The 16,529-nt window shown below is 49.1% G+C and overlaps 5 protein-coding genes across 5 annotated transcripts; 4 read left to right on the forward strand and 1 right to left on the reverse strand.

Moving 5' to 3' along the window:
• H257_16269 (hypothetical protein) lies at positions 1-2,004 on the forward strand (the record flags this gene model as incomplete). The annotated part of the gene is made up of 2 exons (XM_009844640.1): positions 1-132; positions 787-2,004. 2 exons carry the CDS (start codon positions 1-3, stop codon positions 2,002-2,004), a joined length of 1,350 nt encoding a protein of 449 aa, XP_009842942.1.
• Positions 2,005-8,793: 6,789 nt separating this feature from the next.
• H257_16270 (hypothetical protein) lies at positions 8,794-9,300 on the forward strand (the record flags this gene model as incomplete). Its single annotated transcript, XM_009844641.1, has 1 exon — positions 8,794-9,300. One exon carries the CDS (start codon positions 8,794-8,796, stop codon positions 9,298-9,300), a length of 507 nt encoding a protein of 168 aa, XP_009842943.1.
• Positions 9,301-9,384: 84 nt separating this feature from the next.
• H257_16271 (hypothetical protein) lies at positions 9,385-10,426 on the forward strand (the record flags this gene model as incomplete). The annotated part of the gene is made up of 2 exons (XM_009844642.1): positions 9,385-9,660; positions 9,728-10,426. The coding sequence occupies 2 exons, from the start codon at positions 9,385-9,387 to the stop codon at positions 10,424-10,426; spliced, it is 975 nt and encodes a 324-aa protein (XP_009842944.1).
• A 1,966-nt stretch (positions 10,427-12,392) lies between these two features.
• H257_16272 (hypothetical protein) lies at positions 12,393-13,429 on the forward strand (the record flags this gene model as incomplete). The annotated part of the gene is made up of 2 exons (XM_009844643.1): positions 12,393-12,762; positions 12,846-13,429. The coding sequence occupies 2 exons, from the start codon at positions 12,393-12,395 to the stop codon at positions 13,427-13,429; spliced, it is 954 nt and encodes a 317-aa protein (XP_009842945.1).
• Positions 13,430-13,671: 242 nt separating this feature from the next.
• H257_16273 (hypothetical protein) lies at positions 13,672-14,300 on the reverse strand (the record flags this gene model as incomplete). Its single annotated transcript, XM_009844644.1, has 3 exons — positions 13,672-14,014; positions 14,051-14,130; positions 14,262-14,300. 3 exons carry the CDS (start codon positions 14,298-14,300, stop codon positions 13,672-13,674), a joined length of 462 nt encoding a protein of 153 aa, XP_009842946.1.
• Between the last annotated feature and the right edge of the window lie 2,229 nt (positions 14,301-16,529).

Below are 16,529 nucleotides of genomic sequence, written 5' to 3' on the forward strand. Positions count from 1 at the left end.
ATGGGACACAGCAAGAACCGCAAACGTAACTTTAGGGTGCGAATCCACGTTGCAGCCTCTGCGCGCATTACACGTGGTACCCGGAGCCACGCCGTGTGCCACGTGTATTGCGTGCAGAGTCTGCTCCTCACGGTTCATGTCCTCACCTCGTCAGAGACTTGTATAAAAACCAACATACGACATTTGGTCTTTGTATTTAAAATGAAGAGTCATCTACCAATGAAAGGTACGAAGTATTGAACTTTTAACCAATAAGACTAATGTCGGATAGAATTGTCGTATTATTGTTTTTTTTATATCATCTTTAGCTGACGCCAAGTTATCCATACATATACTTCGAAGTACTACGTAGTAGGTAGCAACCGACATCGAACCGACATTTTCTAGCGTATTTTATGACCGACAAGAGAATGATCTGTAATTGGAAGAAACGTCGTTTTGAGATATAGAGTTGGGATAGGGACCTGCGTTGGAAACTATCCTATTGGTCGATGTGTCTGTCGTCTAGACACATATCATCGACATAATGCAATAACAAGATTTAATTGGCTATAATCCAAAAGAAGGAGGTTTCGTATCTACCATTAACAACATGACTCCAAGGCGGCAGCCGACGGTCCCATCGAAGGAGGCAATCCATGAATCTTTTCACGGGGCATCTACTCAACGCGCCTACACCACGTATCAAAAACAATTCGAGATGCTTCTGCAAACACAGAAAGGCGGCATTGACCCTACCACGGCTGGGACTGAGGAGTGTACAGACTTCTTTCACTACCTGTACAGCCAGGGCAAGAAGGCGAGGACCATCGACTTGGCCAAGTCAGCCCTTGTTACCTACTTCAACGCCAGACGAATGGCGCCGACCCAGCACTGGACACAGCCGTGCGCCACTACATCGTTGGCCTCCCGAAGTACAACAAGCAGAACAATGTGGACGAGGAAAAGAAGACCCACCCACTCACCGCGCAGGAGCTCTCAACAGTTGTCAACGCATTGGCCAGTCTGCACCCGTTCTTGGGCTCTATGCGGCGATTTCTCTTTCTCGGTTGCTTCCGCATGAGTGGAGTACTTGCCCTACGGTGGAATGATGTGCAAATCGTGTCGGATTCAAACGGAAGGTACCTATCCGTACGACTGCGACGGCACAAGAAGGCTGGCGTCGAGGAAGACCGTCAAGTGTACTACTTTGACGAATCTTCGTTCCCATGCCTTCTGGTGTGTGGCTTCCACGACGACTATACTGCCAAGCTGCAGGCTTGCTGTGTGAACTTGACAAACACCGCCTTTGTGTTTCCAAATGTCGTAATGCAGCACAATGGGGTGCCAAAGGTTGAGTGGTACCGTGGCCTGGAGCAAGCCAATTTGCGCAAGTCGTTGGGTGACCTGGTGGATGCAACGCCCGACCTACCCATTAGAATATCACTGCATAGCCTTCGCCGTTGGGGTCGTTTTACCGTGTGTTCGAATCAAGGGAGCGCCGCTTCATTTTCGTTGTGGTGTCGTTGGATGGACGCAAATACCTGTTGTAAGTACCTCGTGACTCAGAGCATTAGCAATGACATCGATCCTCGCAACCTGCTTCGTACCTCCAAGTTTCAGCATTCGACGCTGTCGGCTTGCCGTTCCGTGGATGCTGTTGGGCAGGCGTCCTTGCAAGAGCACACTGTGGGCAGACATGTTCCTACGAAAGTGAGAACACAACGGTCAATGGACAGGTATGTTGCACGAAAGTCAATCCCAACTGCTCACTCGGCACGTGAGGCGTCGCAACAATGGTTTGTTGCTGGCCCAAACATTGGCTTGGTGTGCGCGCTGAAAGACTACACCAAGGACATGATTAAACTTGACAGGAAGAAGTACTCTGAGCGGCTGATGTTGGCCATGGCTTTCATCAAGTTCCAAACGTTTGATCAATTTGAAGCTGCGTATACGGGCTTTACTGCGTCGTATGCTAGAATTCTCCGAGAGGTCAGACTTAGAAAACGTAGTTGTACCATGTAAAACATTTTCATATTATGTATTGCATGCGCTTAATTTCGCGCTTGCAGGGGATAGAACTCGGGACCAATTGCAATGACCGATACCCTTATTTTGCGAGGTTCATGTCCAATAGGGAAACCTGGCGGACCAATGTAAGTAGAGGGGGTATCCCCTCTACTTCTTGGATGGCAAAGGTATCCAATATTCCTTTTGATTGACCAATCAGGGCGTTGTCGGCATTGTCATATGAGCCAATCACAGCAATGCCGGATGGAGTTGTCGTATTCGCCATGCTATCCACACATAACATACGTCAAATTAGTGTCCATATTTGACTATGGTGTTCCCTTCCCACCCCATGTAAACTATTGTATACCGATTATGCTTTGGGCGCAGTCTTCTCGTGTGTTCATCATTTACTTCTAACGTTAACGGTATTACTACAATGTGGTGCACGACGACGCAAACAACTTGTGCGTTTTATCTTCCATCGACACTACTGTTGTATTGTAGAATTCGAGACTTGCAGGAGGATGAAGCGAATGTCTGCTTAGGAATGAAATCAATGCGTCCTTTTTCTAGTCCTTATTATTTTCTCGCATGCAATATCTAGGTATTTTTATGGGCTTTCTGGTTGTTTTCTCGTGTAACATCTACATCTATGCAAAGTCACCCCGATGCAGTTTTTCACGGCGATTCCGCCTCTACTGCTAATTTCACTTGAAACTCAATTCCCTTCGAGTTTGCATTGAAAAATATTACACTTCAGGTTCAGATTTACACATCAAATCTAATATATTGACAAAACTAATACTATGGTATGTGTAGAGTTTCACCTCACCATTCATTGCCGAACCTCTCGTCGCCAATACATCCGGATAATCGCATATATGGTGCACACCACCAGTTTCACTTTGACATGCCTCGCAACTCGACCATCACAGACGACGAGATCATGTCGTACGTGAAGAGTGAGCGACCACGAGCACTAAAAAAAGAAGAACGGCTGGACATACTTCGGTTGCACGCACACTTTCGACGTGAAAACGTTGATTCCGCATCCGAACACATTGCATCAATCCTCGGACGTAGTAAAAAGGTCGTTCATGAGGTATGGAAGCAGTATAGAGATACAAAAGTATCAAACAACTACCTGCTAACAATTCTACTCATACATCTCGAGTTCCAAAGACAAAAGCAGTGCTGCGACTCATTGTAAAGTTGTTATTGCTAGAGATAATTACATTAAATATATGTCCGATTGAATTAACACCTCATCGACCTGTTATATATATGGACGAATCGTACATCCACCACAACTATGCCCGGCACAACGATAGCCTGTACTACCCCGAGGACGAGCTTGACCAGGCACCCAAGCCCAAGCACAAAGGGCAGCGGCTATGCTTCATCGCCGGAATTCTCGACGACGACCCTGACGGATCCAAGCTGCTCGCGACAAGGGTGTTGTTCCGTGGTGGTTCGCGGCAAACCAAGGACTATCACGGCATATTTAACCATGCCTACTTCGTCAACTGGATGAAGGAATTGATGGATGAACTGGACGTACTTGGCAAGTCTGGCGCCGTCATCGCCATGGACAACGCCTCGTATCACAAAGGCGTCCTACACAACACGCCCAATAGAACGTGGAAGAAGCAAGACTTGCTGGCGGCCTGCCAGTGCTTCGGAATAGAAGCGTCCTCGAATGAGTACCGATCAGTGATTTGGTCCAAGGTACAAACACATGTACGATAGAACGTACTACCTGAGGTCGTGGCGATGGCAAGAGCGCGAAACTTTGAAGTTGTCTACACGCCTCCATACCATTCAGACCTGCAGCCAATTGAGTACGTGTGGGCCTACCTGAAGGGTGGCGTTTGGGCGACAATACACGACGGCGACGACCATGGAAGCTGTGCAGCAGCGCCTGGACTTGGCCTTCAGTGAGCTCCCAAGCGATGTGATCTACCGTTGTATCAGCCACACAAAGGATCTCAATACGTACCTGCTCGAACTGGAAGCCGCCGACGAGGCTGCAAATGAGCCTGCACTAGGCGAGGACGAATCAAGCGACGATGAAGAAAGCGACGACGACCAAATCATTCTTACGGATATCGTAGATGGGCCACCTGTAATGACATAATACTCGTATCATTCATATTTCTTACCATCAAATTTGGGCAGGTTATTCTTGAGCATATGGTTGGAAGCACTTCTATAAAATGATGCGAATTAATAAATACCCCTCGATGGTCTCGTCGACTGTTAATTGACCTTGACACCCCTCCAAGGTATCGACAAAGCGTTGCAAGGTCCCCAGGACGGTCGGGCGGGGACTGTGCAACGAATCGTAGAAGCCGTAACGCTGGTGGGTAAAATAGAGGATAGTACAAAACGAAAAAGCAATTGAAATATTCGAAACTAAACCCATTCCATACGGAGGTAGTACTACAGTAGTGTTACTAACGTGGCCGACCATTCATGTGCCGATTTTGCTTCATTTTCATTTTCGAATATTTCAGTTGTTTTTTCGAATCCTCACTTGATACATACTTAAGTACATTTTTGGATGGATAATCTTTACAGTTAGCTCGATTCAGTTAGAAGGCAATTAATATTTGGAATTGAAGTAATATAATTGTAAAGATGACCCTCCAGACAGTGAATCATTGATTTGCCGAAATATAGATTTGATTAACAGTAAAGTACTGGTGATATCTCAAGCAAACAATACAAATATCTATTTATACAGTTACTATTCGTTTATGTGTAAGTATCATAGGTCAACGTACAGTACTAGTACTACTGTAACCTCTGAATAAGGCTGAAATTCTATAATTCCTCTAGTAATATTAAACAGATTTCGCAAACGTCAGTTCTATTTTATCCGCAACCTATCCTCTCAAATTCGATAAGGATAAAACTGAACCTGTTATAAATAATGAAAGCCGCTGTAAAATTTGCCAATTTTGCAGCGGATTCCCCATTTGCTGTATCCGCATAAATGGTGGGTTTTCTTGTATAACCTTGGATGCGCTTGTGTTTTGATCATACCGGTACCATCCATGGCGACAGCCCGGGATGGCGAGGTGAATCGCATTAGAGTTTCATGAGTATGTCATATGTGGTAGAAGAACGTCGCTCTGAACACGGCGTCCTCACATACAGTACTCTCGAAGGACCTCACTATTTTGTCTCGGCACGAGAATGACGTGAAGTCTTTCGTCGACCTCGCGGGCGAAACCCGAAACCAGATTAGCAATGATGCTGCAAGTGGGTAGGATGGTAACGCTTCATTGATGCTGGGCGAGAATCCAACTAGTAAGCTCCAATCCGACTGTAGGCGTACAATTCTCTCCTTTGTATGCGTTGGAAGTGTCATTTACCGAGGGACTCCAGCCAGCATAATTATTGAGTGATGATGGCCAAGAATAATAACCACGTTTGATTGGATAACGTTTTCTGGATAAAACCAATTTGCAGCGGAAGATTTGCGAAATTCGCACTGCACAAGGTTGCAACCTATCGGAGTTCTAAATTTTAGGTTGCGGATAGAATAGAACTGGCGTTTGAGAAATCTGTCTATTAACTAACCAACAAGGGTTTCACTCCTCCTTAAAATAGTTTTATCCAATCATATCAAATTTTGACATTCTATTGGGCAAGATGTTCGGCAAATCAATGATTGTTTACGTTCTCATCGAATGGAGTACAGTACTACAAGTACTAGAACTACTAGTACTCCGATTACTCTACTGTTTACTGAGCCACACTGCAATCGGTACATCCATTTACTGGAACAATACATGGTATTAATAATGTATGTACTATTAATAGTACTACATTACCCAGTACTATTATAGTACTCCGGAGTACCAGTCTGCTTTACTGAACCTACTCCGGAGTACTCAGTAGTACTACTACAGTACTTAGTACGGTACTGTAGTACTGTATTAGTATCTTGTACTGTACTGTATACTGTACAGTGTCAAATTTCGTCGTTTACTGTACTGTACTGTAATGATTAATTGTACTCTATGCGAGGAATTCCCCGGCAGCAGGGGGTGACTGACCCCTGCTGGACGTCCAAAACTACATTCTCGGGGAATTTGAATAACGCCGGATAAACAACCGGATACGTGAATTCTTGCACAGTTGTTACACAGAACAGTAGAGTTGAATTTTACACCAAGGGGATCCATAGCCAGCCAGATATTTCATTATTTTTGCCGATGCTACATCTTTATAGGTATTTCCCATTAAATATCCATCATCATAAAAATATCAATATAAAGATGTTCAAGCAATAATAATACGTAACTGTCGCGCGCACATGTACACGCCATTTGACTCCGTTGAAGTGTCAGATTCAGTTCCTGGTTGACTCGCACGTGACAACTTGAATGAAGACGCATGTATCCCCTCGACAATGGCACACTATGATATGAAGGAATCAAGGACCTTGAATTCGTCATAGTGATGTGTTTGTGTCCTGTTCCCACATCTTCCTGTTTTTCAGCCTATGGATATTTTCACATTTTTAGTCTATTTTCCATCAAAACTAATGACATGATTTTAAGTCCTACGAACTGGACTAGTTCTCCTCTTTAACAAACCCTATTGTATTAGCAATTTGGAGTAAAGGAACCCCTCCATCGAAGAGTCCCAAAAAGTGCCACGGACCCATCTCATACATACTACAAGTACTATGTAGAAGTATAATAGATACCTTTAGCAACGTATACATGTAAGGCCGAACATTTCTGGTAGACGTCAAAAACGTGAACTGTACAGCTGTCATAGATGTTGAACTTGAAGAGAGTAGTAGTGTGAAATTTCGCCTGGAATCTCACATCAAATGTGTGTTACGAGGTTCAGTAGCTTTGTTAATGAAACGATTTCTGTTTACTCTGAGGAGTTAATACTGGTAGGATTTACGCTAATAGTAAGCTATACCAGCCCCACGAGATTAATTGTCTGTCCGGAGCCTCAATATTGTCACATATTGTAATCAAGATAAAAATCTAGGTCAAGATAATATTGCATAGTTAAATCAAGATGAAAATTGAGGTCAATATAATCCAGCATAATTTAATCAAGATCATATATTCGTCCAAACCTGAACGGTCAAAATGTACCTTTGAGGGTCAACTCAATGGTGTAAATTATCTGTTAACCGGATTTTCTCAGTGCAACACTAATTCAATTATCTGAACCAAACGCGAATGTCTATCATAGGTACCGGTACTCTCTGGCAGGTACAACATACTGTACCTCTACTTCTTATACCGCACTTTTCAACGACATTCCCGCAGGTACATTCGACTATTTTCATTGCACTCAACACGAATGTGTTGCGCGATCAATTTTTTACCGAAAGCCGTGGGTGCAGGAACACTTTTCACAATTTTTATTTGATTAAAATTTTGCCAAGAACTGTGGGTGTAGGGTTACTTGCGGCGGTCGTGTCCGGAGAATGTGCTCGCAACAGTAACGTGGTTTTCTTAGTGCAACACTACAGTAACGGGATCAACTCGCTACGCGAAGTCGATTTGCAACAGTTTCTAATTCACATTGGAGGCGGCCACTATAACTAAGAGTTCGTCGCACCTTGAACGTTTTCTGCATCTGCGTTGGGGTCCGCGGCATTTCGCAGCTTAGCGGAGGTATGCCTGCTTCTGTTATTCGTGATGGGTTTGGCGCATTGCCCGCGGTTAGCGATAGCAAATCGCTGGTGATGCGCCAAACCCCTGAAAATGAAGACTGCACTCCGACATAACTTTTGTACTGTAGGTTCCAGAGCGCCGGGGTTCCGAGGTGTCAGGCATTTCGTGGGGCACGTCGTTGTGTATCCATTTCATTTCTTTCGAGGTAAGTGATATTTCATGCGCGAAGTGCCATCCCTAATTTCTGCCAGCACACTAGCGCAGCGGCGTGTTCCTACATCACGAAGATTCGATATACATATATGTAGGTATCGTAGCTACACTATGGAAGAAGCAAAATGACAGCACATCTGATGTGTAGTTGCAGATTTACTTTCAACTCCCTTGAAATCCACATACAGACCATAATTTACAACGAAATCCGTGATACCTCGCAACCGCAGTAGCACAACCAAGTTCTCTCTTAGACCAAGTGCTTCATCGATGTCCCCTTCCCCAAGTACGGAGTAAATGTAGAATGCAACAATCTCATTGTACTAGTAGCTATACGGCATGATGTGAAGTACTGTAGTACTTTGTACTAATGTTATAGGGCGATCCTCTGTTCAACTCCCCGTGTCTCAGTGTGGGTAGCCGAATGTTGGTCGGGAACAGTACGACATTTGAGGAGTGTGAAGTATGCCTGGATCATATGTTCCGAGCTGATGGTACACTGTATACCGATGCATAACTGATAGTGAGTAGTGAAGTGAAAGGAGGGAACTGACTGATTGACTGGATAATGAAGTTACTTTTGGATTTGTCATCGAGGTCACCGTTGTGAACACGGTAGTCGACGGTTGCAAACATCGGCGCAAGACAACAAATAATTCTTTAGCTGTCTTATAGACACGCTAGCGACTGAACGCATAAAGTTTCCTGGAACAGGAAACGAGCATGTCTTGGACGTGTAGCTACCTGGTAGCGCCCACGGGGAATCTGTCGGAGCCCGATCCTGGTCGGATCGCTCGACTAGTCCTATGGCCCGTGCACCGAGCGTGGACTGCTTTGTAGACCGTGGAAGGCTCCCGAGAAGTGCGACTGCGCGGCGGCTGGTTCACTCACCACATGGAAGGCGACAACCGGTGGCGTTTGATGAGGCATGGAGCTACACGTGACCGGCAACGTTTGCGGCCCCCGAGTTTGGCGGTATATATCCGGGACGACTCCCGGACTTGCGCCGGAGAAGGAAGATATGGATATGGGACAGAGCGACGTGCACCTGCACAACGACCCGGCCCTCCCGAAGAACCCGACGTTCAAGGGACCCACCAAGGAAGAACGACACGTTTTTATGGACGCGTACAACTTGTATATCAGCCAGATGAATGCCCTGACTGTCATCGGGATCCGACCGTTCATCATGCCGGTGAGGGCGTTTATCGATCCTGCGACGAAGCAACTATTGCCGAATGGGACATGGGAAAGGATACCGGTGACGTATTTGCGGGCGCAAGGTTACGAGGTGAATCCACGGGCCCTGGTCACTCTGAAGAAGCGGATTAAATCTGCTGTTATTTTTGATATGTCCATCCCGGACGCGGATTCCCCGATCGGACGTATGCTGGATGGTTTGGTTGCGGCTATCCGTCGGGACCGACAGGACTAACGAGCGTTTTGTGGGTTAGGATGAAGCGTTGAAGCCACCTGTGAGACCAGATCCACCAACGACGCCCGGGTCGAAGATCCTGCGATGACCCAGGGTTCCGAGGGGAAACGCGAAGCCCCTGCCACCTGTTCCGAACGCACCGACCAACGGTTGACTGAGTGTAAGTCGATCAGCCATCAGATCCGGGAATGTCCTGGGATCACCCCCGAAGTGATCAAGCAACTGCTAAGAGCGCACGGAAGTACGTTCGAACGTGGTCGGAGCGGCGAGAAAGAAGCCCCGGGAGCACCTGGTGGCCGCGTGGCGATGGAGGAGACGGATGTCCCGGACGCGAAACGGCCTGAGCTCCCGACTATTGTGGTCGGTGTCCTTCCCGCGCAGGCATCACTCCTGGACTCAGGAGCTGATTTGTTGATGGCCTCCGGAGGCCTGTTTTCTGCGCTATTGGCTGCGGGAGCTCCCCGAGAATACGGTCATGTGTCCGATGGAACTACGACCGTACGGGGCGGACAGCCAAGTGATTACTGTGACGAAACAAGTTCGCCTGGGCAGCCTGGAATTCAAGACCACGTGTGGGCCGCTGATGTTGCGAGGGCTCCTGGTCTGTGTCGATGAAACCGTAGCACCCGTTGAGCTGACGCTGGGTCTGCCTGTGATGCAGAAGCTGGGCTACAATGAGTACACACTGCTGAAGAATGCACGCTGGCAGGATGCCGTATGGGATTTCGGTGAGCAGACGATCACGACTCCGGGAGTCGCGATGCACCGTACCCTGTGGATGGGAGCCTTGTCAGACGGTATCGACGACGACGAAGGGATGGCGTGTGCAACGCCAGAACATGGAAATGCGCCTGACGGCGATGGTCCGGTGCGTATTGTCCTGGAAGCCAAGGTGGCAGAGGCGTCTGTCGCGGGCATGCCAATAGCAGCTGTCGAGCAGCTCCGGGACGTGTTCCGGCTGAAATTCGGGAAAGACCCGCCGGTCAAAGTGGAACCGTTGATGCTCCTCAAGGAAGGGGTTGCCGGAGAAGTCGGAACTGCGGCGCTACCCTCCCACCCATATGGCGTTATTGGAAAAGCATGTCCGGGAGCTGGTAGAAGCGGGTCTGGTGTACCGCAACACTAGATTGCGCTGGGCCTAGGCCCCGAGGATTGTCCCCAAGAAAGCTCCGGGAGACCTCAGAATGACGATTGACTCGAGACCGATCAATGCGTGTACCGTGTCGATGCCGTGGCCTATGCTTAATCTGGATGTGGTCATGGTTGTACTGAAGAGCTCGAAAGTCTACTTCAAACTGGACTGAATAAAGGGGTATTGGTAGGTGTCCTTACACCCGGACTCCCAGGAGTACTATTCCTTCATGACTCCGGTAGGGGTTGTGACCCCGACCCGGGTCCTGATGGGCTAGACCGATGCGGTGGCCTATTGCCAAGGAGTGGTCGACGAGCTATTTGGGGACCTCCTGATGCACGGACTGCTCGGATGGTTGGATGATTTGTTGGGGTATGCCCAGACAATGGACGAGTTGTTGCACCTCTTGCGTAAAGTGCTTGAGATCTGCCAAGCGTACGGACTGAAGTTGCACCCCGGGAAGTGTGTTTTTTACACCACCCGAACTGTATGGTGTGGGAAAGAGATTTCGGCAGACGGCGTGGCACATGCCCCGGAACGGATCCTAGGGCTGCATGCAACGAAGCCAAATGAGTTGATTCATTTCGACTGGCTGTCGCTCCCGGAGAATCCGGGAGACCTGAAATACGTCATGGGCATCAAGGATGACATGAGCGGGTTCGTTCGGTTGCATGCAAGTACTTCTGCAGCAGAGACGGCCGCGGCGTTCATGGAATGGTTTGGCCTGTTCGGGGTGGTCAGGGCCTGGGTATCCGACTCCGGGTCCCATTTTAAGAACGAACTGGTCAGTACCCTGGGTCTTATGTTTGGTGTTCATCACCATTTTGTCACGCCACACTGGCCCTCGGCCAGCGGGACAGTTGAGGTGGTGAACCGGATCATCATCCGGACAATGAAGTCCCTGTGCAGCGAGATGCGCTAGAAACCCGGAGACTGGCTGGGGGTGTTACCCTGGTACAGTTCAGCAGCCGGCCGACCGTTTGGACGGCGAAGCGCCAACGACGGCGTTTACGGACCTGCCTGGTACACCTCCCCTGACTGGACTGGTCCACCCGGACGAACCCCGGGAGGTAACGATCGACTGGATTAAGTCCCGGACGATACGCCAAGAGACTGAGCTTACAGATACTCTGGACGTTATGCACAAGCACGTAGCAGAGACGGCCGCGCCGAAGCGCGCTAAGGCCCGGAACCGTCGGGATGGTCAACGTTCTATGAAGCTGGCGAAATTTGCGTTGAGCGACTTTGTTTTGGTGGGCCGGGATCGCCAGCATCCGGGAAAGATAACGTTGCGTTGCAAAGGACCCTTCCGGGTCGTGAAGGTGGTCTCCGACTACCTGATGGAAATCTAGCAGCTGGTGCCTCCGGGGGCGACCCCACTCCATGCGTTCTTCGGGTCAATCCCGCATCAACCCCCCCTCGTCAAAACCACTTCTACCATCCAATGCTACTTGGGCCTCCCCAAATCACACTTCCAACACTGCTCTCACAACCGCGACACATCCACTGCCCCTGTCGTCTACGACAACCTCTGCTTCCTCAACCAAGCGGCCTCCCAACTCTACTTCCTCTCACTATATGCCGCAGTCTTCCTCCGCGCGTTGCTCTCCTCATCCCTACTCAGCGAACACGTCCACCACCCACATGAACTCTTCAACCAAGCCACGTCCTAAATCTATTCCGTCTAAGCCCAGTCATTCTCGGACATCTCCTGCTCGCTTACCTACTCCTTCTCCTTCTACCACCTATCTCTCCAAACCCGTCTCCTCCCAACCTCCGTCTTCGTCTTCTATGACGTCTCAACCTACTCCTCGTCCCATCTCTCCGTTGTCAGTCCACATCAACGCCAACAGTATCCCCAACACTCGTCCTGCCCACTTCTCCAAACGCTTGTGGAAGTAAACGAACTCCTCCGTAGGCATCTCATGGCACATCCCTTCCCACTCTAACAACGACTCCAATGAACCACTTGCTCCACCTCCCCTCGGGAAGGCCGAATCGTGGCGACGAAGACCGAGCTTTCGAAGAAAATGAAGGCTTCTTCTACCACCCTACTGTCCAACACATGCAGCCGTTAGTCGCCAAGGCTTTCCGCAAACACGTCTACGACAAGTCCAATAACTACCACATCAAACCACCCAAAACTCACTACCGCATCGCGCACCTCGTGCACCCTGGGCTCAAGCCAATACTCGCACTTCGTCACAGGACACTGCGGAAGAATTCTTTGATCCCAACACACCTCCGGTGGCCAACCCCGCTGACGCATGGCGAGCTGGACTTGTCCCGACTCACGATCACTTCGCCTTCCACGTCGGTCTTGTTGACTGGTCTTTCAGTCTCAAAATCTCTTACGATGAATCGTCTGCTCCTACCGTCTACAAGTCTGACTCTTGTCCTCAACTCTCTCAAGACTGGATTATCGACTCGGGTACCATTGCCTCTTGCACGCCTCACAAGTCCTACTTCCGCCTGTCCATGTTCCGCTCGTGCTCTATGACCCTTACCATTGGGGACGGTGGTCAACTTCCCATTCTCGGTTACGACCCCGTGGACTTGACCGTTTTATCGCGCAACATCACCAAGGGTCCCGACCATCAATCCGAACCCCACTTCCTCTCCTTGCCATTTGGCCTATACTGTCCTAACGTCAAGTTCAACCTCCTCTCTGTGCGCCATGCAGTCTCCTCCGGATATCAGGTAAAATTCGACCACCCTGAGCACTGTCTGTTCATCCTAGACAAAACCTACTACTTTCGTGCCGCTGTGAACATCTTGGGGCTCTACTCCTTCTCGGCCACCGAAGTACCCTCTGGTTGCCCTCTCCCACCTCGTGACACTCTCACAACCCGGGCCATGCTTGACGGTTTCAAAGCCTTCCTCGTGGCGAACCCAGTCAGTCCACCCCTACCATCCCACCCACCGTCCTTACATAGCACAGCCTTCACGGCGTCTGTTCATTTCCCTTCTCACCACCAAGCCCTCAATGCATTCTGAACGACGCTCCCGGTCCACGCTTGTAATTGATCAATTGCACATCATGCTTTATCCTGGCGTATTATGCTACGCTCCAATATGTATGCCTCCGTCTATTCTGCTGTATTCGTCTACCAACGAATCATATTCCCAACATTATCCCCTCATTACTCCAGCCTCGTCTTCTACCCCACCACCCTCTTCCTACGGCTCCCTACTTTCCAAAATCCTCGGCTCTCCATCAACTACCCAGCGCCCTTACCCTAGTTGACGTCTCTCGTCTGCCCAACGATGCCCTTCTTCGACGATGGCACGAACGCCTTGGCCACTCCAGTGCCGCCATCTTCCGCTCTCTCGTTGCCGACCACCCCTAAATCTCCGGCTATCGCACACGGAACTTCAAATCCTTCGACTGCGACGTCTGTGAGTACGCGAAGTCGCGTCGAAAACCCTTCTCCTCTGAGGCCGTCTTCCGCGCCAACACCTACCTCACTCTCGTGCACTCCGACATATGTGGCCCATGCCGTGTTCAGTCCATTGGCGGCTCTTCCTACTTCGTCATTTTTGTTGACGGTTACTGTGACGTCCACTCGAACGCTCACTCCACTAAACCCATCCGTCTTTCCTCCGACCTTCACCTACGCCTCCTTGGGGCTAAAGTTCCCACTGGTGATCCCTTGACCTGGAACGAAGCGATGCGCCGCCCCGATCGCGACCAATGGCTCGCAGCAGCACAAGCCGAATTCAACTCCCTCCAAACCAACAAAACCTATGAACTCGTTCCTCGACGCTCCTCACTTTCACGCCCACTCTCCTCCGATGGGTCTTCCGCGTCAAACCCAAAAGCACCTACAAGGCCCGTCTCATTGTCAAAGGCTACCTCCAACAGCATGGCGTTGACTACGATGAAATTTTTGCCCCTGTTGTTCGTCTTGAGGTCTTACGCTACCTGTTTACCCTCATGGCCGTCTACGATTTCGAATGCCATCAAATGGATGTCGACACCGCTTTCCTCAACGGTGCCATCGATCGCCCCATTTACATGGATCAACCCCTCGGTGACCTCGTCGACCCTACGTCTCGCCGCGATTACGTCTTCCTTCTCAAACGCAGTCTCTACGGTCTAAAGCAAGCACCCTACCTCTGGTATATCACCTTCGTCGAGTTCATGGCGTCTCAACACTTCACCCGTCTACACAAAGACCGCTGTGTCTTCACCAAAACCACATCCACGTCGTTCATTATCATCAGCCTCTACGTCGACGATCTCCTCATCTTCGCGCCGACCCTCGACCTCGTCAACACCATGAAGTCTGCTCTGTCTGCACGGTTCTCCATGAAAGACCTCGGCCCCGTCTCCGACATTATTGACTGGCAAGTCGTCCGTTATCGCGCCGAACTCTCCGTCTTCCTGCATCAAGCTCGTTACACCGAAACAATCCTTGAACGTTTTGGCATGACGGACGCCAACCCTGCCACCACTCCATCTCGCCCAGGAGTCGATCTATCTACTTCGCAGGGAACTGATTCCCCCGAGGACAAAGTCATCATGGCCACTCACAACTATCATTCTGTCGTCGGCAGTCTCATGTACCTCGCCATGGGTACTCGCCCCGACCTCGCCTACACTCTACAATAACTCAGCCAATTTCTTCAAAACCCCGGAGGTGATCATTGGACCGGTCAGGGTGGTCTTCTGGGAATGTCATTGCTTGAGAAATGGGGGTCCCCCAAAAATCACATAAACGCAAACACAAACACCGCACAAGGCAAACACATGTGGTGACACAACCGTTACCAAGTATGTGTTTGTGTCGAGTGGTGCGCAACGTGGAGTTCTTCACGTGTTTCGATTCTCTGCGTCCAACAACTTGGACAGTCAGCAGGACGGTAGAGACCAGTCATTTTTTGGTTCCCGACCATCCTGCTAGCAATCCCATTTGATGAACGCACGGAAGCCACGAACCAAGTCGAAGAACTTCTCATCTGAGGAGACGACGCGGCTCCTGGACCTCGTCGAGGAGTTCAAGCCCTTCGGCGGCAACATGTGGGAGAGTTCACATTCCTGCCACATAAATTTTGCTGAAAACCACAGAACAGACGCCACCTGTCAACTTATGTGTTGAGGTAGAGTCTCGAGTGAGGTGGATGCGCATCAAGGTACTTAAAGGGAATTGCATTACATCTGAATTGTTGGTACGACACTACAGCTGAACATATTCCGGGGTACTAGTAATAAATAATCGGATGGTGACAAGGAATACCGTAGAATAAACGTGCATACGATAGGAATGAACGTCCATGTCCATAACTCAGGCTGTAGAGTGAATCTGAGGCACCGCAATGGCTCATTCAACTGGCCAGAGGTAGTTCTTTAATGTAGTATATATGTGCAGGGTATGTGTTCCCTGGAAGTGCTCACAACGTCCATGTCCATAACTTGCAGTGCGAATCCGAGGCAGTACAATGGGTCGTTGCGCTGGCAAAATGCAGTTCTGTAGTGTAGTTTGTGTGCGGTGGATATGTGTGCCGGAAGTAAGCAAGCTACATTATACATTATGGAGATTCATTTACTTTTGGTTTCTTTGTACTTAGTGGCTCGCAGTTTGACTTTCTTCTTCAAAGCCGAGACGCGCTTTCGCTTCATCGACGGTGACTCAGCTGCCTGCCGGATGTTGCGATTTACGGCTTTCTGCCACAATCGCTGCTGAACTTCAGGTGTGTGCAGCAGCTGCCAGCACGTGAGGGCTGTGGGTTCCCTGTTTGTGGCACAGACCGGCACTAGACAAATAGAACAGTACTTGGTAGTTCCCCTGTTCGTATTACTAACGCACACGAAGCATTTCTTCACGTTGCGTTTTGCTCCGGAGTAGCCTTCTCCTATCTTGAACGGGACACATTCATGCCCATCGCCAAACACAACTTTGTGCGTAGCGACATCATTCTCCATGCTGACAGAAAGGCCAAGTGTGAAACGACCAGGTAGTTTTTTATAATTTGCTACTACGCAAGTATACAATATTGCAATAAGATAAGGTTCATCGGCGAACGTTACTTGTACGGTTTCGTACAACAGGAATACACATGTAACTTAACGTAACTTATTTAACTCATTTATGTA

Source organism: Aphanomyces astaci (genome assembly GCF_000520075.1).
Source record: "Aphanomyces astaci strain APO3 unplaced genomic scaffold supercont1.83, whole genome shotgun sequence".
Classification (NCBI taxonomy): Eukaryota; Oomycota; class Saprolegniomycetes; order Saprolegniales; family Verrucalvaceae; genus Aphanomyces; species Aphanomyces astaci.